Consider the following 27593-nt stretch of genomic DNA (forward strand, 5'->3'; position numbering starts at 1 on the left):
AGAATCATATGGAGGTTAAAATGAGTGGGTAAAAGTTTGATAAGAAATAGGATATTTATACAGTCTCAGTGTATCTTCCCACAAAATACCTGTTAGATAGTTACTAATTAATAAGTATGAAATATTTATAAGTCAACTTTAGAGTGGAGATACCTAGAAAATAACATCTTAATCAACTGACAAAATATCACAGCACTGGACAAATCAACTGTGTGTTTCTGGATATGAACACGGTATTTTTATGTGATATTCTTGTCAAAAATGCATAATCTGAATCTATTCATGAGATAACAAGGCAAATATTAATGGAAGGACATTCATTTAGGTAACTGGCCTCTATTCTTCAAAAATATCATAATCGTAAAAGATAAGCAAAGATGAAGAAATGTTTCATTGGAAGGAGATAAGAATCATGAAAACTAAGTGCAATATATGAACCTGTATTGGACCATGGAGTTATAAAAAATTTTTTTTTAGGAACAACTGGCAAAATGACATTTTTAAAAATGGTAGCTATGTCAGGAAGGGCAAAGATTATTTTCTACAGTTATCTTCCCTGGCTGGATAGCTCAGTTGGTTAGACAGCATTGTCCTGATATGCTAAGGTTGTGGGTTTGATCCATGGTCAGGGCACATACAAGAATCAATCAATAAAGCCATAAATAAGTCAAACAACAAATTGATGTTTCTCTCTCTAATCAATAAATAAAAATTGAAAACAAACAAACAAACAAAACCCTGGATGGTTTGGCTCAGCAGTTGGAGCATCAGCCCACGGACCGATGAATTGCAGGTTTGATTCCAGTCAAGGAATCAAATCGTGCCTTGATTGTGGTTTGTCCCCAGACCTGGTCGGGGTCATGCAGGAGGCAATGTCGATATGTCCCTCTCATGTTGATGTTTCTCTCTCTTTCTCCCTCTCTCTCCCTCCCACTCTATCTAAAGATAAGTAGGAAAATATCTTCAGGTGTAGATTAAAAGAAAGAAAAAAAATTGAAAAACAATCTAAGATTATCTGAAGCTGAAAGTTTTTCTGACAGTCTTCAAAGATTTTACATACTCTTTGTAAATACCCTAAATTTGGTTTATTGTCTCTTTTTCAATCTCTTGATGGAACCAAAATGGTCTAATTTCCATTGAAATTAACTATCAAGTCATCTTTACCATTGGGTTATGAACAAAGTCGGTAACAATAATATCCTCTGAAAAGGACAAAAAAAAAGAGTAGTTGATTCTTCAATCTTATAGCTAAAATATTATTAAAAAACAGATTTCTTCTACAAAAAAAATACCATATTAATTTTGACAAAGTTGCAAAAGCAAATCAATGGAATCCTATCAATAAATAACATTGAAAGGAGTGGACATCCATTGGAAAATATTAAACTTGACTTAAACCATACAAATAGGGAAGACTTTAAGGAAAATATCGATACTAATATAGTCATCGCATGGGGACTTTGAAACCCCACTAACATCATGGATAGATCTTCAAGACAAAAAAATCAACAAGGAAACAGTGACCTTAAACCACACAAGAGCTCAGATGGATTTAATTGGTATTTACAGAACATTTCATCCCCAAATATCAGAATATACATTCTTCTCAAGTGCACATAGATCATCCTCAAAGATAGACCACAGGTTAGAACACAAAATAAGTCTTAACAAATTCAAGAAGATTGAAATCATATCAAGCATCTTCTTGGATCACAATGGCATGAAACTCAAAAAACATTAAAACACATGCAGGCCAAATAGCATGTTATTAAACAATGGATGGATTACCAGTGAGATTAAGGAAGACATAAAAAGCATCCTGGAAACAAATGAAAACACACACACAAGAACCCAAAGTCTGTGGGACACAGCAAAAGCAGTCCTGAGAGGGAAGTTCATAGCATTATAGGTTTATCTCAAGAAACAAGAACACACTCAAATAAACAATCTAACCTTATAACTAAAAGAACTATAAAGAAAACAACAATAACAACAAAAAGCCCAAAGTAAGCAGAAGGAAGAAAATAATAAAGATTAGAGAGAAATAACACAGAGACTAAAAACACAATAAAAACGATCAATGAAACCAAGAGCTGGTTCCTTGAAAAGGTAAACAAAATTGATGAACCTTTCGCCAAACTTATCAAGAAACAGAGAGAGGACCCAAATAAATAAAATCAGAAATTAAAGAGGCAAAGTAACAACTGACATCAAAGAAATACAAAGGACTGTAAGAAAATACTTTGAATAACTATATACCAACAAACTGGATGACCTGGAGGATATGGGCAAATTCCTAGAAACATACAATCTTCCCAAATTAAATTAGGAAGAATCGAAAACCTGAATAGGCCTATAACAACTAATGAAATTGAAGCAACAGTAGAAAAAACAAACAAACAAACAAAAAAAACAACTCCCAGCAAATAAGAGTCCTGAACTGGGTGGCTTCACAGGCAAGTTTAATGAAACACTCAAAGAAAAATTAACATCTATCCTCAATCTACTTCAAAAAATTAAAGAGGCGGGAAGACTTCCAGGCTCTTTTTACAAGGCAAATGTTATCCAAATTCCAAAACCAGATAAAGAGACTACAAAGAAAGAAAATTACAGGCCAATATCCTTGATGAACATAGATGCTAAAATCCTCAACAAAATATTAGCAAATTGCATCCAGCAATACATTAAAAAGATCATATACCATGACCAAGTGGGATTTACTCCAGGGACGCAAGGTTAGTTTAATATTCACAAATCTCATAACCAAAATGGAAGATACATCTCATAAACAAAATGAGATGATCACATGATTATATAAATAGATGCAGAAAAAGCATTTGACCAAATCTAGCACCCATTTATGATAAAAACTGTCAGCAAAGTAAGAATAGAGGGAACATACCTCGACATAATAAAGGCCATATATGACAAATCTAAGATCATATTCAGTGGGCTAAAACTAAAAGCATTCCCCTTAAGATCGGGAACCAGAGAGGGATGTCCACTTCCAACACTCTTATTCAACATAGATAGTGCTAGAAGTCCTAGTCAGGGCGATCAGACAAAAAGAAATAAAAGACACTCAAATTGGAAAGGAGGAAGTACAACTGTCATTATTCTCAGATGACATATTATTGTATATAGAAAACCCTAAAGACTCCACCAAAAAACTGCTAGATTTATAAATAAATTTGGCAGTAGCAGGATACAAAATTAATGTCCAGAAATTGATGGCATTTTTATACACCAATTATGAACTCTCAGAAAGGGAAACTAAAAAAAAAAAAAAAATACCATTTACCATTGTAGCAAAAAAAATTAAGATACCTCAGAATAAACCTAACTGAGGAGATAAAAGACCTATTCTCAGAAATCTACAAGACACTGAAAACGGAAATAGAGGAAGATACAAACAAGTGAAAACATATACTGTGTTCATGGCTTGGAAGAATTAACATTATTAAAATCTCCGTATCACCCAAAGCAATCTATAGACTCAATGTACTCCCTATTAAAATACCAACAGGATATTTTGCAGATCTAGAACAAATATCTCCTAAATTTATATGAAACCAAAAAAGACCCATAATAGCCACTACAATCTTGAGAAATAAGAAACAAGTTAGAGGGATCACAATACTGGATATCAAACTATACTACAAAGCCATTGTAATAAAAACAGCCTGGTACTGGCACACGAACAGGCATACACATCAATGGAACAGAACAGAGAGCCCAGAAATCAACCCACACCAATATGGTCAATTAATATATGACAAAGGAGGCAAGAGTAAAGGAGTAAAGATAGTCTCCTCAACAAATGGTTTTGGGAAAATTGGACAGATATATGCAAAAAAATGAAACTAGACCTTCAACTTACACCATACACAAGAATAAGGTCAAAATGTGTACAATACTTAAATGTAAGTGACAAAACCATAAAAGTCCTAGAAGAAAATATAAACAGTAAAATCTCAGACATGTCACATAGCAATATTTTCACCAATACATCTCCTAAGCCTAGGGCAAGGGAAACAAAGGAAAAAGTAAACAAATGGGACTACATCAAACTAAAAAGCTTCTGCACAGCAAAAGAAACCATCAACAAAATGAAAAGGAAACTTACTATATGGGAGAACATATTTGCCAATGATACATCTGAAAAGGGGTTAATTTCCAAAATATACAAAGAACTCACACTACAACTCAATACCATGAAGACAAACAATCCAATTTAAAAATGGGCAAAGGACCTGAATAGACACTTCTCCAAAGAGAACATACAGATGGCCAATGGGCATATGAAAAATGCTCAACATCACTAGTCAGAGAGATACAAAACTACATTAAAACTACAATGAGGTATCACTTCACACCTGCCAGAATGGCTACCATCAACAAATCAAACAAGTGCTGGTGAGGATGTGGAGAAACGGAAACCCTGGTGCACTGCTGGTGGGAATGCAGACTGGGGCAGCCACTGTGGAAAACAGTATGAGTTTCCTCAAACAATTAAAAAATAGAACTGCCTTTTGACCCAGCAATCCCACTTCTGGGAATATGTCCTAGGAACCCCCAAATATCAATCCAATATAATATATGCACCCCTATGTTCATTGCATTATTTATACTAACTACGTTCTGGAAATAGCCCAAGTGACCATGAGTGGACAAAAAAGCTGTAGTATATTTACTGTAAAAAAGAAGGAGCTCTTACCCTTTGTGACAGCATGGATGGAACTGGAGACTACTATGCTAAGCTCAATAAGCCAGTTAGAGAAAGACAAATATCACATGATCTCACTCATATGTGGTATCTAATGAACAAAAAAACCAGGAATAAAACAGGTCCAGAGGCATGGATGCATGGAACATTCTAGCAGATCTCAGCGGGGAGCAGGGTGGAGGGGACAGGAAGAGATGGACAAAGATCATATATGCATAACCCAAGCACACGGACAACAGTGGGGGGAAGGTCTGGGGTGGGGTGGAGATTGGGTGGAGGGGGGCAAAAAGGTAGAAAATGGGGGACATCTGTAACACTGACAATAATAATAGAAAGAACACTCAGAAGAAGAGGGGACATTTGGACTGAGGGGAGGCCCTGTGATGACACAGGCGAAGAGGCTCTGTGACTGGAGTGATGCAGCTACACCCCAAGGAAGGCCAAGGACTGCAGCTCACACAGAAGCTGGAGGAGAAAGGAAAGCACCCTCCCCTCACCTGCCCTAGAGCTGTCAGAGGAAACACGTCCTGCTACGCTGACTTCAGACTTCTAGTCTCCAGAAGCATGAGACAATACATTTCTTTTGTATTTTATTATTATTCTTTTTTTAATCCTTACCCAAGGATATGTCTCTACTGATTTTAGAGGGGCAGGTGTGTCTGTGTGTGTGTGTGTGTTTGTGTGTCGGGGGAGACAGACATCAATGTGAGAGACAAACGTGAATCGAGAAACGTCAATGGGTTGCCTCCCAAATGTGCCCAGACTGGGGATCGACCTTGCAACCTAGGTCTGTGCCCTGACAGAGAATTGAACCCACAACCTTTTGGTGCATGGGGCAATGCTCCAACCAACTGAGCCACTCACCAGGGATTATTTTTTTAAAATTTGATTTTAGAGAGATGAGGAAGGGAGAGAGGGAAAAAGAGAGAGGGAGAGAAACATCGATTTGTTGTCCCATTTATTGATACATTCATTCGTTGACTCTTCTGTGTGTCCTGACCAGGGATCAAATCCACAGCCTTGGCTTCTCAGGATGATACTTTAACCAACTGAGCTACCCGGCCAGGGCCATTTCTGTTGTTTCAATGGATCTAGTATTTGGCGCGTCGCATAGCAGGCCTAGGAAACTGATACGGATATGCAGCGGTGGGCAAAAGCAGTTCACAGTTGTGAGTCTAGGAAACAGTTTATTCTTGTATTATTACTCACTAATTATTGTATTATAAATTTAAACCTACTTTTACCTACATCTGTATACTCCATGTTTCTGTTTATGTAACCATCATAAAACAACATGATTATAATGGCGAGAACAGATGAGTGGTTGCCAGAGGTCAGGGGATGGGGAAGGGGAACATGAGGGAGTCTGTGGTATGGTGGAGTATACTGATTGTGATGGAGATTGTGCAAGGCTACACATGCGACAAAACTGCAGAAAAGTACACATACATGTATACACATGTGCACGTATGTATGACTGGTGAGATCTGAACCAGTTCCATGAATTAGGTCAATATCAGTTTCTTGGTTTTGATACTGTACTGTGGTTACTGTGGGTATGGGGTGTTGGCATGGAGGAGGGCACATAGGAAACTCCCTATATAATTTGTGATCTACTATGAATCTATAATTACTGTGACTCTAACAATTTTGAACAATCAAAACAAAAGTGAAATAAAAAAAAAAAAATCTTCCACTTTCATGACTTAGTCATTAGTAGAATGTTAATACAACTGAATCTTTCTGATAGCTCAGGTCCTGGCAGTGACTCAGTCCACTGTGACTACAGAACGTGTTGGCTTAACCATGTAGAGGGCCCAGGACTTACCATTTCAGTTCCTCCCTGAGGAAGTTGTTTTTTTGGTGATTCTCTTTCCCACAAAAGCAGAATACAGAAGGCACAGAGAATTTCAGGAATATGCCCAGTTGGGTTCTGAGTCCTTGACTGTCCCCCATGTACCGCCAGTCCCTCGGTACACACCCACCGAAGACATGCTTGCAGGCAGGCTGTGCTGATGGGAGCTGACTTCTCGGCAGACAGCTCAGAACAGGGGGGCCCAGATGGCCTGCTGTGTGCCTCTCTCTGCTCTAGGGCTCCCAGTGGGTGGCTGAGGTTGTTTATGGTGTGAGCATTTGAACCCGCTTTCTTTATGCTCCACCTCTGTCCTCAGCTGCAAAGCTGCGGGCAGATCAGGCTCTGCGGGCAGGAGTACACAGTATAAAAGCCATGAGATCGATGTTCCTGCCCCCGGATGTCATTCCACCTGCAGCTGCACAGTGAACCACGTCCCGATGTCACATCCCCGCGACCTGGAATGCACTTTAGAATAATAGGAAGGTGCCAGGTGCCAGGTGTGTCTTAACACACGGAGCGTCCTGCAGATGACGGGCCAGAGGAGTGCACGGTCAGGCTTCAGTTCGCCAGACTCCGAAAGTAAGAGACACATCAGGTGACCAGACGTGTCCTCCCTGGAGGCCTGTCCCCTGCCTGTTGAGCCAGATGCAGGCAAGGCTCACAGGGAGCACTGCTGAGTGACGAATGTCAACCACGCTTTTATTCCTAGGAGAGGCACTCATTAGCTGTCAAACTACTAAAGGGTGAACAGAGAAAGGGACGCAGGGCCTGAATGACAGGATGTTCTACAGACCTCTCAGGTGACCAGGGCGTGGATGCTCCTCTATCACGGTCTAGCAGGGGTTTCTTGTGAAACTTACATCATGTGTGGAACCTGCTAAGAACATCTCGGCCTTGTCTACTCTTAGCTCATCTGTTGAACAGCAAGGAAGCAAACAGGCTCCTAGGCCGCCCCGCCTCAGAGGGGTCTCAGAGTTTCCCTCCACTGTCCGTGGCTCTCAGGACTGTTGAAGCGCTAGTTCTGGGACGTGGCTGAGCTCAATCCTTAGATTCCTACTCTCCCCAATTAGTGAGGTTTCAGCTCCTGTTTCCTTTCTACAACCTGCCTGTGTCAGAAAGGAGCCACGACTACGGGGCTGAGGCCTCCGGCAGGGTGGGGTCTGGGCTGCTCTGTACCTCAGTGCTTAGCACGGAGGCTGGCGGCCCACACCCACCCAAGGAGCGGCTTTGACCTCAGCGTGGAGCATGCGCAACTCAAAATTAAAACCGCTTTTCCACTTTGGTGCTCCTTTAATTTCTAAGGGGATAGAGGCTCCTTGAATAAACTTCATAACACATTACGCATTACAACACGTTAGGAGGAGGAAGGAAGGGAGATTACCAACGGTCTTTGGTAGATCACTCTGGCATAGAAACTGCAACGGGTACCGGGACCATCCGTCTGAAAAGGCATGGAAAAGGTTAGTAACATCACACAAAGCACACATACAAAAAAAAAAAAAAAAAGAAAAGAAAATGTAATTGAAGGCCTTGTTAGAAACAAATATGCTACCTGGAGAATTTCTCTTAAGAAGCGAGGGACTGGAGGCTGGTAAAGCTTGGAAATAGGGTCTTCGATTACATCGATTCGGCCCAGACCTGGACGAGCAGTGAGGATATAACAGAAGCTGGGAGGAGGCAGATGAGTTTTTACCTGTTTGAAATAAAGGCAAAAGTAGAATGTGAATGTATTGTTAAAATACAATATAATATCTAGTCCTTAATATATACATATTTGTTCACAGATGCATACTGTCTCTAAACGGTCAACAAGAAATACCTATGTAAGAAATAGATTATGTTGTTTATCTCTGGGGCCAAGTATAAAAACTTGTACTTTTGAATTTATGACCGATTCAAGATTTCATTTTAAAAATTTATTCTTCAGAGTACATTTAATACATCATTTAGAACATTCTTCCTTTCAAATAATGGAGAAATGAGCATTTTAAAATGGAATTTATTGGGGTGACATTGGTTAATAAAATTGTATAGGCTTCAGAAGTACAATTCTATAACACATCATCTGTATACTGTATTGTGTGTTCACCACCCCAAGGCAAGTCTCCCTCCAGCACCATTTATCACCCCCATGCTCCCTTCTACCCCCACCCCACCCCCTCCTCCTTCCCTCTGGTAATTATCAAACTGTTGTCTGTGAGTTTTTTTCTTTCCTTAATCCCTTCGCTTTTGTCAGCTAGTCCCGCAACCCACTTACCCTCTGACAACTGTCAGTCTGTTCTCTATGAGTCTGTTTCTATTTTGTTAGTTTATTTTGTTCCTTAGATTCCACATATGAGTGAGATCATATGGTACTTGTCTTTCTCTGACTGGCTTATTTCACTCAGCATTATGCTCTCCAGGTCCATCCATGCTGTCACAAAGGATAAGATTTCCCTTTTTTTTTTTTTTTTTTTTTTATAGCTGAGTAGTATTCCATTTTGTCAATGTACCACAGCCTTTTTACATTTTATGTTATTGGAAATGGCATTTCTGACAACAGTTGTGCTGGTCCAGCACGTACAGAGTCATGGTCTCCACACTTTGCTAAGGAGTCAGCTACCACACGAACGAGACGACCCCCGGTGTTCAGCTTTGGGAGCTGAGGCCCAAACAATACTGGCCAGCCTAGTGGACTGTTTCCCCCTGTGAGCAACGACCACAAACAAGTCAACGAGGCAGGGAAATGGGAATCCCTGGCTAACCGATGGCTGTGTGAATACATGGGTTTTATTTATTGGGTTATGTGACTTCTGCTGACTGGTAACTGAGTGTTGGTTCTACCAGTGACCAGAAGGTGGGGGGCACTCTGTATCTTGTTTAGTATGAGGCTAAGACCCTAACTGTTGACCCAAATGGCATAACCCTAACGACTGCGGCTTAAAAATACCATCCTAAATTAACCTCAAGAAGAACACACTGTCAGCACAGCCAGGAAAGCGCCCAGAGCGTGGCTTTGGAATGATGTGTGGGTCTGACTGTCCTGGCTCATGCTCACTGGAGCTGGGCTTCTCGGGCTGCGGGCTGTGGAGACAGTGCTCGGTGCAGCACCTGGCACAGAGCAGGTGGCGGCCAGGGGTAGTCCTCACGTGCTGAGCTTACCTCTTCACAGGCCAGGCTGTGGCCGGGCGCTTTTAGAGGCATCGCTGGAGGCCACAGAGTGTCAATCAAACTGAAAAGCCCTGCAGCCCTGAAAAAGGAAAAGAGCCTGTCAAAGGTATTCATCGTTGAACACAGCTCCGTAAGTACCTGGTCAATGAGCTGGTCGTGGGTCGTCTGCTCAGACACCACCCCTACTGCCAAGCAGCCACCATTCAGGACAAATGGCAATTCAGAGGGGAAGACAGACAGACCTTCACACCTGGCTGCACAGAGCAGGAAGGAGAGTGCTCATTACACTGGAATGCATCGCACCAAGAAATATACAACCATCGGAACGGTCACGTAGGAAATATTTAAGAATGGAAAGATGTTTATGTGGCCCTGGCCGGGAAGCTCAGTTGGTTAGAGCATCATCCTAATATGGCAAGATTGCAGGTTTGATACCCGGGCAGGGCACACACAAGAATCAATCAATGAATGCATAAATAAGTGGAACAACAAATCAATGTTTCTCTCTTTTTTCCTCTCTTCTCTCTCTAAAAAAAAGATGTTTATGTGTGCTCAAAAGTTACCCTAGAAATCCTAGAAAAGCAAAAAGTCCTCTTTTCTTGGAAGGTCTTAACTCTTGAACACCCTGGTATAAGCATAATAACAGCTAATAATGAGTACCTAGTACTTTATTATGGGTCAGGGATTGTTTACATTTCATGATAACCCTATTTTGTGTAGATAAAAATCCTAGCAAGTTAAATGACTAGCTCCAGGTTACACTTTTTAGCAACAGTAGTGTAGATAGAGAGATAAAGGAGAGATACTAAAGAAAGGGCGTCTTCAGAGCCTCAGAGCAGCCAGACGCAAGGCTGCCCCCTCCCCTACCGTGTCCCACCTTCCCTAGGAGGTGCCCCTGCCATGCACACTCCACACCAGGGGGAGCACAGAGGTCTAGGGCTACTACCGGGAACGACAGGCTGAAGCCAGCCCCAGATCTAACCACCCCACAAGAACCTGGTGACATTTTAAAGCTTTCTCAAGATAGGTATCATCTGGGTTAAAGTTACATCTTGATTGCCACAGGGGTGTCACGGCACCCTTGGAGAGCCTGGAAGTGAGCATGGTGAGGACAGCCCTGGGAGAGGTCTGCCCTGGGAGGTGACTCTGGAAAGTCTGGGTGCGGGTGCAGGGGCTTTGGAGAGATGTTTGCAGACACACTTGGGGACAATGGTCTCATGACCAAGGTATTTCTCAGTTAGGCAGAGGGGAGGCTACAGTTGAATGGGGATCTGGAGAGAAAAAAAGTGAAACTAAAGAATCAAAAAAATCATAAAAAGAAAAATTTAAAAGTAACAAAAGGAGAGCGAACAGCCAGCAGTGATAGAATGAGTTATTATGTTACAGGTGACAGAGCACAGGAAACTGGAACGATGTAACCTCTCTCTTTAAAGAAAGCCAAGAGTGTAAGTCATACCCTGGCCAGTGTGGCTTGATGGTTAGAGTGTCGGACATGCACCAAAGGGTCTTGGGTTCAATTCCCAGTCAAGGGCACAAACCTGGGTTGCTGGCTCGATCCCCAGCCCTGGTCAGAGTGTGAATAAGAGGCAACTGATTGATGTGTTTTTCTCTCCCTCCCTCCCTCCCTCCCTCCCTCCCTCCCTCCCTCCCTCCCTCCCTCCCTCCCTCCCTCCCTTTCACTCTTTCTTTTTTTTTTTTTGTTTGTTTGTTTGTTTTAATCCTCACCCGAGGACATTTTTTTTGCATTTTTTGTTCAGACAGAGCAGGAGGGAGAGAGAGTAAGAGAGAGAGAGAGAAACATCGATGTGAAGGGACACATCGAGTGGTTGCCAACCGCACAACCAACCAGGGCCGGGGACAAACTGCAACCGAGGTACGTGCCCTTAGCGGGAACCGAACCCGGGTCTCTCTGTACCGCAGGCCGACGCTCTAACCGCTGAGCCAAACCGGCTAGGGCCCTTTCACTCTTTCTAAGAATCAATGGCAAAAATATCCTTGGGTGAGGTGAGGATTAACAACAACAACAACAAGAGAGTGTAAATCACATTGCACAGTTCACCTTTCTGACCAGGACTACTTTTATTTGGTACAGGTGAGAATGCTCGAAGAGAAGGAAATGTTAAACCATCACTACATACCTCCTAAGCCCAAAAAGAATGCAGTATAAAAAAAGGTTCACTAACTCCCTTTCCCAGTCTTTTCTCTTCTGAGCGACTGTCAAGTGTCTTCAGGGTTACAGAGTACTTTCATCATTTAATAGGCTATTTATTCATGAGGGCATCGGCTGCGGGGAGAGGGCTGGGGGAGGGGTGGCTCACAGCCCCGCTTGGGTGTCAGGCTGGGTTCCAGGCCTGCACTGTGTGGAATCTTCTCAGAACCACGAGTCTTGCATGTGTAGGATCGCATCCCTGCAGGACCACAGGTGCAGTCTGGCGTTGAAGAAAAGATCTGGACTGTCAGAGGGCAGCAGCACCGGCCTCCCTGGAAAGCCCTCCCTCTCCCTCCCCAGGGCCTGCCACTTGAAACCAGCTTGCTTGGTTACAGATGCTTCTGTTCTCACAAGAACGTCAGCCTCTTGGGACCAGGCTCCAGGCTGTTCTCCACGGAACCTTAGTGCTCAGATGAGGGTCTGGCAGGAAACAGGTGCTTAACCCTTGGACGAAGGCGTGGAGATGTGTGGGTCTGTGCTACAGGGCCGCTGCCTCGTCTCGGTCTCCCTTTCTGTACTGCTCAGTGAAGGTGCACACACGCACCTGTCATAAGCAGCAAGTTGTCCTTCAATGCTTCTGTTGAAGAATTTTCCATAAGACTTGAATTTTCTTTTAAGAAACCCATGGCTTCCAAAACATTTTCTTTTGCCTAATCTCACTTGTTCATTTAATTAACCTAATGTCAGACTCTATGATAGTTGGAAATACAGTTTAGACATAATTTGAGAAGAAAAAAGAATGTCTTGCAGAAGGCAGCTTATCTCACTCTAAACTTTTTTTAAAATTAATTAATTTATTTTTGTTACAGATGTTCATTACATTCCACAAATAAGTGAGATCATATGATACTTGTCTTTCTCTGTTTGGCTTGTTTGGCTTAGGATAATACTTTCCAGGTCCTTCCATACTGTCTCAAAGGATAAGAGATCTTTCTTTCTTACAGTTGCATAGTACTCCACTATGTATTTGTACTACTGCTTTTTTATTCATTTGTTTACTGATGGACATTTGAGCAGTTTCCAGATCTTAGCTATTGTAAATAGTGCTGCTATGAACATGGGGGTACATATATTCTTTCTGATTGGTGTTTCAGGCTTCTTAGGGTATATTCCTAGAAGTGGGATCACTGGGTCAAATGGCAGTTCAGTTTTTAATTTTTGGAGGTAACATCATATTGTTTTCCATAGTGGCTGCACCATCTTCATTCCAACCAGCAGTGTACTAGAGTACCCTTTTCATGAAAGACCTACAGCCACCATCATACTCAATGGGCAAAATTAAAAGCATTTCCCTTAAGAACAGGAACAAGACAAGGATGTCTACTTTTGCCACTCTTATTTAACATAGTACTGAAAGTCTTAGCCACAGCAATCAGACAGGAAGAAAAAATAAAAGGGATCCAAATTGGAAAGGAGGAAGTAAAACTGTCATTATTCGCCGATGACATGGTACTATACGTAGAAAACCCCAAAGAATCCATCAAAAATTTACTAGACTTAATAATTGATTTTGGCAAAGTAGCAGGATACAAAATTAATGTCAAGAAATCGATGGCATTCTTATACACCAATGATGAACTCACAGAAAGAGAAACTAAAAAAACAATCCCATTTACCATTGCGGCAAAAAAATTAAGATACCTAAAAATAAACTTAACCAAAGAAATTAAGGACCTATTTGCAGAAAACTACAGGTCATTGAAAAAAGAAATAGAGGGAGATATAAAAAAGTGGAAGCACATACCTTGTTCATGAATTGGAAGAATTAACATCATTAAAATGTCCATACTACCCAAAGCAATCTATAGATTCAATGCAATCCCCATCAAAATACCAACAACATACTTCACAGAACTAGAACAAATACTTCAAAAGTTCGTATGGAACCAAAAAAGACCTCGAATAGCCAGAGCAATCTTGAAAAAGAAGAACAAAGTTGGAGAGATCACATTACCAGATTTCAGGTTATACATCAAAGCCACTGTAATCAAAACAGCCTGGTACTGGCATAAGAATAGGCATATAGACCAGTGGAACAGAACAGAGAACCCAGAAATAAACCCAAGGCAATATGCTCAATTAATATTTGACAAAGGTGGCAAGAACATACAATGGAGTCAAGACAGCCTCTTTAATAAATGGTGTTGGGAAAATTGGACAGCTACATGCAAAAAAATGAAACTAGACCATCAACTTACACCCTATAGAAGAATAAACTCAAAATGGATAAAAGACTTAAGTGTGACTCATGAATCCACAAAAATCCTAGAAGAAATTGTAGGCCAAAAATGGACAGCGTTTTTTTTTTTTTTTTTTTCAAGAACTGAAGTCAAACTGTCTTTGGGAGGTCACAGGAGGGCAGGAGTCCTTTGTCAGTGACATTGATAATATCTGTTTTTATTCCATTGCCTCAGGAAAACAAGTTCCCATCCTTACTAAAGATAGAGCCTTTGAAATTTCCCCCCAATTCCCTTGGAAACACTGTGTTTTCTGTCAAATGTGGTGGTCCGTTCACCATACAGTTCTTCTGGTCCTCGGATCAGGAGCAGCATGGATGAAACTATGTTGTCCCAGAAAGAGGTATACAAATGTTTACGAAAACAATATTACAAGTGTACTGTGATACTTAAAAAACCTGCCTCCTTATATTTTTATGTTATTATGAACTCACATATCAAGTAGCCCCTTTTATATACTTGTTCAAAGACTGAACCTGTTAGTCTTATCTAAATAATTTACATTGGCAGGTCAACTAAAGAAGAATAAAACACAAAACACCTTTACCAAGTGACTGGCTCCAACCTAATCAATAAGCCAATGTGCACTGCTACATGATGGGTTCAGGGAGAAAACATGCCGAGGGAAAGACAGGAGCTCAGGACCTTGTCCACCCACTACCTGGGCAGGAAGCTAGGTTACCACCCAGCTCTGAAACTGGCATTTCTGAGCACATGTCTCATTGGAGCAGCAGCCCACAGTGGGAAGTTCTCACATCTTCCCGCCACCCCCGCCCCACCTCGGTCCCAGAGAGTGACAGAAGGGAAGGGATATGATTTGTTTCTTAAGCATTGGGCATGAACCACCCACTCAAATCTCCCTGCCCCACCCGATACAGTCAAGCTAAACTATGATTCAGGCATAATAGAAGCAGAATTTGCTTTAGAGACATTTAAAAGTGGTTTGGAGTAAAATATTTAGTGTTGATGAGCTTTAGTTCTTCATCTGTTAAATGAATATTTGCTTTGAGAGGTTATTTTGAGGATGATACATGTGTACTCAGCAAGGTGTCTGGACTTGATGGTAGCTCCACCCATTGAGCTTCTTTTGCATTTTCCTGTTTTCCTTGGTGCCCCAGTTAATCTCATTTACCAGTAAGCAGATTTGAAGCAAATCAACCAAATATGTAAGGAAGGGAATACAGTTGAAGTCTTATGTTATACATTATAATCATGATTTATGTGAGTTGAGACTAAGACCTCCAATTTCAAAATATGCTTCTCCTCTAAAATAAAAATAAAAGTTATGATCTCTATTAATCTTTGATTAGAATCACTAATATAAATAATTGTCAGTCCACAATAACAAAAAACATTCAGAAAATAGGGATCGAGCAAACAATAAGTAGGAAAATAGACTTTATCTTTCTAAAATGTAATTATTCCAAAGAAAAGCTTTGTAGAATTTATTTTACCTTCCAAAATGCCCTGTTAAAAAAAGTCACAATCTAGCCCTGGCCGGTTTGGCTCAGTGGTTGGAGCCATGGATTAGAGTCCGGGTTGGTTCCCACTAGGGGCACATCCCAAAAAAAGAGAGTCACAATCTAGATGATAAGAACCCATTATTTTATTAGAATAACCTACAAGGGCCCTGGCCGGTTTGGCTCAGCGGTTAGAGCATCGGCCTGCGGTCCGGAGGGACCCGGGTTCGGTTCCCGCTAAGGGCACGTACCTCGGTTGCAGTTTGTCCCCGGCCCTGGTTGGTTGTGCGGGTGGTGACCACTCGATGTGTCCCTTTCACATCGATGTTTCTCTCTCTCTCTCTTCCTCTCTCTCCCTCCCACTCTATCTGAACAAAAATAAAAAAATGGAAAAATGTCCTCGGGTGAGGATGATAAAAAAAATAAAATAAATAAATAAATAAATAAAAAATAAAAAAAAATAAAAGATTAAAAAAAAATTGTTTAGAAGAACCTACAAGGAGATACTTTAATTATGTGTGGACAGGAAAATAAGGGGCTCTATGGAAAGCACCTCACCGGGCGATAAACCCCTATGTGTATGTCAGGTGGGTAGTCCTGCTCCAGGCACAGAACTGTTTTATTTTATTTTTTATTTTTTTTTTATCCTCACCCAAGGACATTTTTCCATTTTTTGTTCAGGTAGAGTGGGAGGGAGAGAGAGGAACAGAGAGAGAGAGAGAAACATCGATGTGAAAGGAACACATCGAGTGGCTGCCACCCGCACAACCGACCAGGGCCGGGGACAATCTGCAGCCGAGGTACGCGCCCTTAGCGGGAACCGAACCCGGGTCTCTCAGGACTGCAGGCCGACGCTCTAACCGCTGAGCCAAACCGGCCAGGGCCACAGAACTGTTTTAGTAAAAGGCTCATCTTTGGCTAAAGCAAGCCCTTGCCATCGTCTCTGTGCATTTGATGAACACATCTTTGAAGTAAGTCATAACTGTGAGGACTTACAAGGCAATACAATTCCATTTTGTAAGCTTCCCGCCACAGGAGAACAAAGACCAGGAGGACTTGTAGAACCGGAAATGCCGGGCACCAGGAACCAAACCATATAAGGAACTAAAACTGCCAAAGAAGCACCAGATCGCACATCCACATTCCTGTAGACACACCCTCACTGCCCAAACCCACCAATCAAGTCCTCCAAACCACTGGACAAAAGCTTCCCGCCAGTGGAGGCATATAAGGACGAAACTCCAGCTCCTAGGGGCTGCCATCATCGGCCGAGTACCCCACGGCTCAGTGATGTGTAGCACTTCCCTTTGCATATCCTTTCCCCCCATCTGGGATTGCTATTTAGCCTGCCCTTGCACCACCGACTCTAACCTTTCGATAACCACCATCAAGCCTGGCCATTGCGGCTCAGTGGTTGAGCACCGACCCATGCACCAAGAGGTCGCTGGTTCGATTCCTGTCAGGGCACATGCCCAGGTTGTGGGCCTGATCCCCAGTGCGGGGAATGCAGGAGGCGGCCAATCAATGTTTCTATCTCTTTCTCTCTCCCTTCCTCTTTCTCTGAAATCAATAAAGAATAAATATTAAAAAATAAATAAAATAACCACCCTCAAGAGAGCACAAAACCATTTTAACCGTCCTGTGATTCAATCCCATCCTGCTCTCTCCCACTTCCACGTCACCTGCCTTACGGTCCCTCCTAACCCTGACATGCACAAAAGAAGCTGCAAGACTCTTATTCTCTAGGGCATATGAGATCTTGCTCCCTGGCATATGTGGTCAGTTTAGCTCAAATAAACTCTTATTAAAATTTTCTACAGGTTTGGATGTTTCTTACGTCGACAATGTTTATTATGCTTACTCAAAGGTGTACGTTACGCGCCTAGCAGATAGATGGCAAGATTGCAACTTTATCTGTACGAAACCTGTTTATTTTTTATCCTCACTCGAGGACATTTTTCCATTTTTTGTTCAGGTAGAGTGGGAGGGAGGGAGGGAGAGAGAGAGAGAGAGAGAGAGAGAGAGAGAGAGAGAGAGAGAGAAACATCGATGTGAAAGGGACACATCGAGTGGCTGCCATCCGCACGACCCACCAGGGTGGGGGACAAACTGCAACCTAGGTACGTGCCCTTAGCGGGAACCGAACCCGGGTCTCTCTGGACCGCAGGCCAATGCTCTAACCACTGAGCCAAAGCAGCCAGGGCTGTACGAAACCTGTTTAAACGATAGGTTCAATATTTCCTTTAAGGAAAAGCTGTTCAAATGGAAAAGTATCTATGTGTATAAAGCTAAAAGGAAAAGCCTACTGTCCCAACCCTGGAAGGGAAAGGAATGGCCTCAAACCCAAAGAGGCTCGAAAGTTATTTAGTCCTTTTATTTTCAAACAAATCAGGGGCCAGATCGACTGGTATTGGTAGCATAGCCAGTAGTACAATCCAGGTCTCCTGACTTCAAGTTAAGACTCTTTCCACCATCGGCAAAGTTAGGGAACACCACAGCAGCAAAATAAGGGGGTATGGGCGGTACAGATACACAACAAAATCCTGTAAAAGGTAATGCCAAGAAAAAGATACATTAAAGTTGATACATTTTAATATACAATATTAAAAACCAAGAGAAGTTGATGTTCAAGTATTAATTATCAGAAGAGGGGATACAATCTTGAAAAGAGTTGCTTATTTATACTTCATGTACTGTTTCACTGTTGTTTCCCTGTACAACTGTTAAAGAGAGCAAACAAAACAAAACAAAACAAAAAAACAAAAAAACAAGACAGACAACAACAACAAAAACAAAATCCCAAAACTCTACTGCTAAAGTGAGACCGGCCAGTGAGCCAGGACAAGTGAAACAGGGAAACTGAGACAGAGCTGAACAAACTGACAGCAGTTCGCAGCGGGGACAGTCACCTCCCTAGAGATAACATCTAGGCCTCAGATGTATCTCAGCTCCAGGCCCAGAAAAGCAGCTAAACCAGGTAGACAACACCAGGACCAGCTGCCATGATTAAGGACCCCCTGCCCTGACACTGACCAGTCAGTCAGTGGAGACCATGACCCTGAAGGACACACCTAGAAAACAGATGAATATTCTGCTGAAACCCTCCCCTAAGATCTCCCTCCTCCTGCCCGCAGAAGACTGACGAAAGCCTCAGGACAAAGGACCCGCACTCCCTCTGGGGAGCCCCCCCCCCACACCCCCATCCCCACAGGCAGGCCTCTCTCAAACTTCGAGGGACTGCTGACCTGAGCCTTTCCCGCTCCAGTGAGAACTCACATACTACCAACAGCCCAGGCAGACCCTCTCCTGTCTGGTCGGGACGAAAGGGCAGTAGAGAGATTTAATTTTGAATTAAAATACTAATGGAAAGAAACACTGGCAAAAGAAAACAATAAAACCACAGGAAAACAGAGCACACTTACTAAAGCGGCTGAGGGCTTGAGTCAACAGTGCTTCTTTAGGGGGAGCCTCCTTTCTTCTCTGCACGTCCTTGGTTTCAAGAGTGAGTACATTCTCTTTCAGTGACATTTTATTCTCCTCACAGAAAGTGGGGTGAGCCCGCCAGGAACAATTTTATTATTCAAAATTGTAAAGGGATTTTTAAGAATGCCAATTTTAAAAGAGGGTTTCTGCCCAGCGGGTATGGCTCAGTGGTTGAGTGTGGACCCACGCACCAAGAGGTCAATTCCCAGTCAGGGCACATGCCCAGGTTGTGGGCCTGATATCCAGTGGGGGAGGGGGGGGTGCAGGAGGCGGCCAATCGATGTTCTCTCATCAATGTTTCTATCCTTCTCTCTCTCCCTCCCTCTCTCTCTAAAATCAATAAAGAAAAAAAAAATTAAAAAAAAAAAAAGAGGGTTTCCAACCAGAGCAATCAGCAAAGAGATTCTGGACCTCCAACCCCAAGGGAAGTGTGTGGCTCTTTGAAAGGGTGGCCTTTTTGAAAAGAGAAAAATCCAAGGAAAGAAATCACTACTGAAGTTTCTGGCCCAGGAGAGCGCTCGCACTGCTTCCTGTAAAAGGAGCATCTGAAACGGTGGCCCTGACCCAGCCCCACTGACCTGTGCCCAGCAGTTCCTAGGGATTCCCTTTACCGCCCTTCTGGGCACTCTGGACCACTCCGCTGGAGGTGAGGTGGGGTCTCCACAGGACACGGAACACCCTGAAGCCCACAGCCCACAGTCACACCGGAGCTTGACGCTGGGCCAGCTGTGTGACCCTGGGCCAGCCACCCTCTTCTATTTCAGGCCCTCCTCTGTAAGATGGGGGAGAGAGCAGAGTCTACACACATACAAGAAATAGGCTGTTGAGCAAGAAACAGCTCCTGTCCAGAAGAAATACTGGCCACTAGGCATTCTCATTGACGCCGATCTTTACTGACTGTCTACACCAAGCAAAGGGGTGCCTCGGTGATCGAAACAAGGTCTTGTGTCAATAAATCAGTGTGACTCAGAGCGGGGCAGCTGGGCACCTGGCACAGCCAGCACGGAGACTCCTCCCACAAGTGCTGATGTTTGCATAGTTACAAAGCAAATTGGACACATTCAAACTTAAGCCTGTGGTGTCACCCTTATTTGCATTAATCTATTCCTGTCTGGTGGGAATCCCACACAGCCCTGCGCATGGGCACTGGCGTGGGCAGCACTGTGAGCCATGGGTGCCCTGGGGGAGAAGGGAGGGGGCAACCTAGCAGTGGCTGCTGCGGGACAAAGGAGGCAGTGAGGCTGTGCCTGTAGAAGTGCCAGGGGTCTTGAGGAAGCAGCACCAGACACGGGCGCGAGGGAAAGGCGGGGCTTACACACGGCCCAGGAGAACAGCAGTGTGCGTGCCCGGGGACTGGGAGGACTTCTAAGGGACTTGTTGTTCCTGACCACTGGGTTAGTTTTTGAACGTGTTCACTGAACTTGGCTTCTAGTATAAAATTTATCAGTACCTTCATCTGTTACCTTGAAAACAAAAGCTGATATTTAATCAGTAATTACTGGATCAGTTGACCCCCTCCCAAGTGCCCAGCCCCTTATTCGTCACTGACACTAGCCAGACAGCAGTGCTATCCTTATCTTCACACCTCTTCCAGATGGGCAAGTGCATGCAGAGATGGGCTGTCCTCCTGCCCTTCCTCTGTCTGGTCCTTAGCCCAGGACTTTCTTGTTCTCTCCAGGTTCCTAAGTCTTAACCCACCCTCTGAACCTCCCTCAAAGGTGGTCTCAGCCCACAGCACTTTGTATTAGGCACTTGCCGCTTGGTGCCTTTTTGGGTCTTCTCCTGGGCTTGTTCTATGAGTTCTTGCAGGAAGTAGTCTATTTTATACTCTTGCCATCTGCCACAGCTCCTACTAGAGCTGCCTGTAGGAACCAGAAATTCAAAATCAACTGGTAACTGGTTCTTCTTCTTCTTCCTTCAATTGCTGCACAAGTTTCCCAACGTGTGGCCCTGCCCCAATCTCTCCCTTTATGTCAAATCTATGATAGCTGCAACAGTAGGATAATCTTAACGTCCTCTTAATTTTTATTACCTCTATTCTACTCTCAGGAACTCATAGTGACCCTAATAAGACTTAAGGCTTTATCGGCTTTATTATTTAGCTGACTTGATACCTCGGTATATTCTGGTCTAGGATAAATCTCCAAAATCTAGCACATAGATCAATGCTGCAGCAGCTAGCCAGGGCACAGCACACGGAGGTATTAAATATTTATAGAATAAATGACTGAACCGTCTTTTAAATAAACCCTCTTTCTTCCTCTTTTCCATACATCATTCCTAATTCTACTTTTCTGTCTTCACAGGTGACACTTAACCAATTTGAAGAAAATTTGTCCTTCTGCCAGATCAAGATGTTTAAAGCATTTGTTCTCACTCTTTTCATGAAATCTGAGATCAGCCAGTTAAGATCTAGTCACTTAAAGCATTAATTGCTCTAACACGTGTGTCTGTCTAGTCTCCTGTTCTAAGGGAAGCAATTCAAGGCCAGAGATGGCACCTGCCACTTCCTTGTTCCTCCCGGCAGTCAGTGAGCTCTCAGTGCACAGTGTGCGCCAACTAGGCTCTGCAATCAAGTCCTCTCCAAGACATCACTCTCCAAGGGCTGTTCAGAGATCCCAATAAAATAACACCTATCCATTAATAATATTTTAGACACAGAGATTAGTTTTGTTTACTAATTTGAAACATAAATACTAGTAGGATTTTGAATCAAAAGAGGTTCCCCTCCCTCGCAAAAAACTTTGCTGGCTGTATTTTTCATATAATACAGCTACCCTTTTGTAAACAAAAGAAAGCATTTGTTACAATACAAATCTACATGGACCAATCCAATATTCTTATATCTACCTGGAGCTTGCCGGGGATGTGCCTATGAAGTATACATCTTTCAGAAAACCAAGCTCTGGGCACAGCCACCCTCACCGCACAGGGCCTCATGAACCGCAGGCAGGCAGAGCGGAGGCCTGCAGGCAAGCTGACCACAGGGGGCAGTTGTGAGCTCGGGGAGTGCTCACAATTTACAATGATGGCTAGAAGGGTCATCATACAAACCACTGACAAAGTTTATCAATAACTGCTTCAAAATCACAATATCATATACCCATGATGTTTTTTTCCTTCCCTCAGATACTCTTATAAGCTCAGATGTTACTATAATTAAACAAAACATTAACATCAAGAGTTAAAATAACACACTATTTGAGAAAAGAGAGGTTATAATAAGATTGAGAAAATCCCCAATTCAGGGTTTACACAAATTTTCTATATGACTGGATGGTTCCACTGAAAATATTTATTATTTTCCGAAACCACGGGTGAAGATGATCATTGGAGCAGTAAGAGCCAGTTTGGCCAGCTTTATGTGAAGTCCACCTCGGCCTATCCAAAGCAACATCTTAGGGCGAGGTGCCAGGAAACTGGACAGACACTACGGACAAAAATACGTGACAACTCAGGAGTTTAGCTTAAAGCTTGTAAGGTGCATCTCACCTGAGCAGACTCATGTGAAACTGCCTTACTGTTAGAGCTAGGAAAACAAGTCTTCACACTTAAAATACACATGTATAACATTTCTAAGTCTTCTGATTTTAATTAAATGAACTGCCTAACCTGCATAATTATTTTTGTGGTCAATATCCTCCCCGCACCCCCTGCCCGCCCACTGGGAGGTACTTTATGGCTCCACTCAACCCCTGGCCTCTACTTTCTAGGTAAACTCTAAGATCCTAGTTTATTGTCTTTAAAAATAAAAGTAGAAATAAAAGACTAATAAAAGAACCAATCTTTGCAGCAAACCGATGCTATTCCAGCGTCCTCACCTTCCTGTGGTGGCCTTCTGTACAACCTTCATCCCTGCCAGGCTGCAGGGCTTGCCTTCCAACGCTCTGCCCTTGAACACGGCGTCCTCTAGGTGCACTTCGCTGAACATTCCGTAGGCATCTTGCACGAGGAGGCAAAATCTACAAGAAAGCATCCACATTTGTTCTTTGACGGAACAGTTTTGGTTCCGTACAAAGACCAGGATGAATGAAGCGGAATTCAAGCATGCGCTTTGTGGATTTGTATACGCAGGTGATTGATCACTATCCACAAAATAGAGGAGACAGAAGTCTCTTTCGGCATAAAACTAAATCCTAAGTGACATGAGGGTTAAAAGCACACAAAGAAGGCCATCCTTTCAAATCAAACATTACTGCTGCCCAGAAAGAGCATCCTCTTGCCTTGTCTCCATAACAGGTACTATATTTTGTACGGACACTGAACTCTGAGGAAAGCTGCAGTGTAACGTGATGCTCACAATAACAATCAGGGGTTTTCTCGGAGAAGGTACACGTTCTCCGACGCGTGTTTCCCAGCAGTATACAAACCAGTGTCCCGTCTAGCAGCAAAGGTCTAAGAGATATCCAGTGACATGATGAGATCCCCCCCAATTTTTAAGCTGAAAGGGCAGTAGTTATAAAAACCTATTTATGACTGAATTTCCAATCCTCGTACTTCATAATTCAGGTAAATGGATAATGACAAGACTTCCTGATTAAGTCTCCCAGGTCCATAGGCCCCTCCTGGTTTGTAAGAGAATCTATGTAAAATAAGTAAGACAGAAAAGGACAAGAACCATATAATTTCACTCATATGAGGGATATAAACCAGAAAGTAAGTAACAAACAGACAAAACAAACAAACTCATAGACACAGACAGCAATACAGTGCTTACCAGAGGGGAAGAGGGTGGGGGAAGATACAGAGGAAACAGGGGGTCAAATATATGATGACAGAAGGAGACTACACTTTGGGTGGTGAGCACACGGTGCAGTATACAGATGACATATTATAGAATCGTACACTTGAAACATTAAAAATGTTACTAACCAATAAATTTAATTTCATTGCTCAAATAAAAATCACCAAGTACAAAGGAAACAAATCATTACAGGGTAAGAGTCAGAAAAAATAATAATAGACCTGCTAAGAACTTGAGATATTAAAATTAAAACATAAAATACAAAATAATTATTTTAAAATGTAAAATCACAAAAATATAAATAGGAGACAAAAAGCTATACAAAATGATTTGGCAGCCTGGCCAGTATGGCTCAGTGGTTGAGTGTCAACCCATGCACCAAGATGTCGCTGGTTCAATTCCCTGTCAGGGCACATGCCCCAATTGTGGGCCCAATCCCCAGTGGGGGGCATGTAGGAGGTGGCCAACTGATGTTCTCTCTCACTGATGTTCCACTCTCTCTCCTTCTCCCTTTCTCTCTCTCTCTCTCAAATCAATTTAAAAAAAAATAAAATGAAAACAAACAAAAAAAAATCAAAATGATTTGGCAGACTTGAAGAAGAATGAAATAAAACTTTCAAAAAGGAAAGCTATACTTATTAAAATAAAAAAATATTGAATAGGTATAACAAATGGCTATATGTATCTGGAGTGTGTGCATGTGAACTGGGCTATAAATTTGAATGAATTACTGAGATTGCATCAGGGGTGAGATTAGAAAACATTAGAGAAAAGAGAAATAGAGAGGCCAGTGGGAATTCCAGAAGAACAAAAGAGAGGAAGGAGAAGCAATAATTTGTAGATCTAGTAACAGATTTTCTCCTAACTGACATTAGAAATGAATCCATAGATAGAAGACAAAAAGAAATACCAAGCAGAATAACTATAAGAAAATCCACCTTAATACACATACTGAAATGAAACTAGAGAATGTCAAAGACAATAAGAAGATTTTAAAAGTAAAAAGGATAAAAAGACAGAACACCTGAATGAATAAAAAATTGATTTATATCAGTCTTCTCCAGAGCAATGAATGAAGCCAGAAAATAAAGAAGTATTTTCAGAATTCTAGAAGCCATCTAAAAACTATACCAGCAGCCCTGGCCTGTTTGGCTCAGCGGATGAGTGTCGGCCTGTGGACCAGAGAGGCCCAGGTTCGATTCCTGCTAGGGGCACGTACCACAAAACAAAACAAAACAAAAAAACAAAAAAAACTGCACCAGCAAAACTATCTTCCAAGAATGATGGTGATTGGGGAGGTGGAGGGATTGAGTACAAAATAAAAAGAATAAAAAGAGAGAGAACTCTTAAACATGGACAACAGTGTGGCGGTGGTGGGGTGGGGTGGCGGGGGTGGAGGTGGAAGAGGGCATAGAGGGATAAATGGTGGTGACAGAAAAACAAAAGATGATGGTAAGGGGAGATCCAACATGGCACAGTAGGTGTAAGTTACACTCACCTTCTCCCTTGAACAAATCAAAATTACAACCAATTATAGAACAACCAACCTGAAGAACCAACTGAAGACTAGCTGAACCTCTTATAATCAAGGATTTACAGAAGAAGCCACACTCAGACTGGCAGGAAGGGCAGACACCATAAAAGGGCTAGTAACAGAATTTCTCCTAATTGACCTGTACGGCAGCTGGGAACCTGGATATCTCAGCTGCACAGGTTCCCCCGAGGAGTGAGGGTCGCAACCCCATGCCGAGCCAGGGCAGCAGTGCTGGCCAGAAGCCCACACAGCATCTGGCTGTGAAAATCAGCAAAGATTTCATCCACCAGGGTGAGACAGGAGGCTGCTGGAAACCCAGGCACCTTCTTAAATTGCTATCACACAAAATTTTGTGTGTGGGTACTCACCATGGGCTCTGGTGAAGGGATAGCAGCTCAAGGAGGACTAGAGTCATATGGGGAGATTGGGCTGTGTGGATTCGAGGAGAAGGCTAGAGGGAGAGCTGCCATTGTCCCTGTGCTGAGTCTTTTCCCACGCCACCCACAGATGCCATCATTCCTGGGTCGAACACTCCTTTCCAAACCACGCCAGCCTGGGGGAAGCACTAGCTTCACCCTGCCAACTCCATGTGGTCCCACCTTGCTAACTCATGTCCTGTGGAGGAGTCTGCTGGCTGTCTTGGAAGGCTCTAGAAGAGGTCCATTTCCCCCACATACCCTAACCAGTGCCATAGTTCCTATGCAGAGCCCTTCCTCCACACAGCCAAGTCTTAATCTCTTTCAGCCTAATGAATTCTACTGGCCTTACCCTGAACACTCCATGAGACCCCGTCCCACCACAAAAGTCTGCAGGCCCCAGGCAGGTAGTGGTTGGCCTTGGTACCCTGAGACTTTTTCTGAGTGGCCACAGACCCAGCACCAGTGCCAAGAGTGAGTCTCTATCAACCTGGTGAACACCACTAACCCCTACCTGGTGACTCACTGAGAACCTACCTCATGCAACTCTCCTACTGCCAATGGCTCTTTAACTCAGAGACTGAGTTAACAGGTAGCCGGCAGGTGGAAATGCATCTTGAGGTACCTTGGGCCTTCTGATGACCTACCTCCAAACTTGGTAGTGGGGGAAGCTGACCTTAGTACACAGCTTGGCCCTCCCATGCACACACAGGCCTGGCAGAGGCAGTCACAAATTGTGGATCATGTTAGAGGTCCTAAAAGGTAGCCCAGGGCTGGTCACAGGCAGCATCTGACATTGACCTGCATCAGGGTCCCTCCTAAGAGATTCTAGAACCTGCACACCTCACGGTGGGCTTCAGACCACATCAAAGCACAAACTAATTGTTACACAAGCAACACAGCTAAAGTGAGATCTGGGCAGGCATCAGAGGCTGCTGGGGCAAATTCCACTTCATGGAATCAACCCTGCACAGGAGCTCATACACTGTGGTCAAAATCAATGTTCATAGTTAGCTAGTCTGAGGGTCAAATGCATCAACAAACAGGCTAAATGCAATCAAGACTCAACTACAACAGAAGGGCTCACATAGCCTACAAAAGGGTCATAACCTGAAGCACCTAATCCAGGTGATCAGAGACTGCACCATTCAGACCCACAGGACAGCTACTACATATGCACACCCTGCCGAGACTGGGAAACATAGAAGATCTACATAATACACAGAAACAATGACAGAAAAACAATCAAATTGGGATGACAAAAAACATGCCCCAAATGAAAGAACATAACAAACCCCCCCCCCCCCCAAAAAAAAACCCCAAAGAACTGAATGAGGAGATAAGCAATCTACAAGATACAGATTTCAAAACAATAGTTATATGGATGCTCAAGTAACTTAGAGGAAAAAAATGAATGAACTCAGTGAGAAATTAAAGAGATAGTAAGCATAAAAAAGGACATAGAAGACATAAAAAGAACCAGTCAGAAATAAGAAGATAATAATTTGAAATGAAAAATACTTTAGAAGGAATCAATAGCAGATTAGATGAAACAGAGGATTGAATCAGAGAAATGGAAGAGAAGGTAGAAAACATGCAATCAGAACATCAAAAAGAAAAAATAATTAAAAAATGAGAATAAATAAAAAAGATGTGGAATATTTAAACAACAAAATACTATGCAGCTATAAAAAAGAAGGATTTATTACCCCTTGAGACAGCATGGAGGGACCAAGAGATGATTATGCTAAGCAAAATAAGCCAGTCAGAGAAAGGCAA

The 27593-nt window shown here is 42.7% G+C and overlaps 1 protein-coding gene across 1 annotated transcript in view; it reads right to left on the bottom strand.

Annotated features, from left to right (window-relative positions):
• The window catches only part of SPIDR (scaffold protein involved in DNA repair), a 493368-nt gene that overhangs the window by 24297 nt on the left and 441478 nt on the right, over nt 1-27593 (bottom strand). The window contains exons 11-14 of the mRNA XM_036263912.1: nt 22942-23082; nt 9723-9810; nt 8134-8274; nt 7963-8022 (exon numbers count right to left, since the gene is read on the bottom strand). Of these exons, the coding sequence (XP_036119805.1) occupies nt 7963-8022; nt 8134-8274; nt 9723-9810; nt 22942-23082 (430 nt within the window). The remainder of the gene's footprint in view (nt 1-7962; nt 8023-8133; nt 8275-9722; nt 9811-22941; nt 23083-27593) is intronic.

Source organism: Molossus molossus, unplaced genomic scaffold (genome assembly GCF_014108415.1).
Source record: "Molossus molossus isolate mMolMol1 unplaced genomic scaffold, mMolMol1.p scaffold_m16_p_16, whole genome shotgun sequence".
NCBI lineage: Eukaryota > Metazoa > Chordata > Mammalia > Chiroptera > Molossidae > Molossus > Molossus molossus.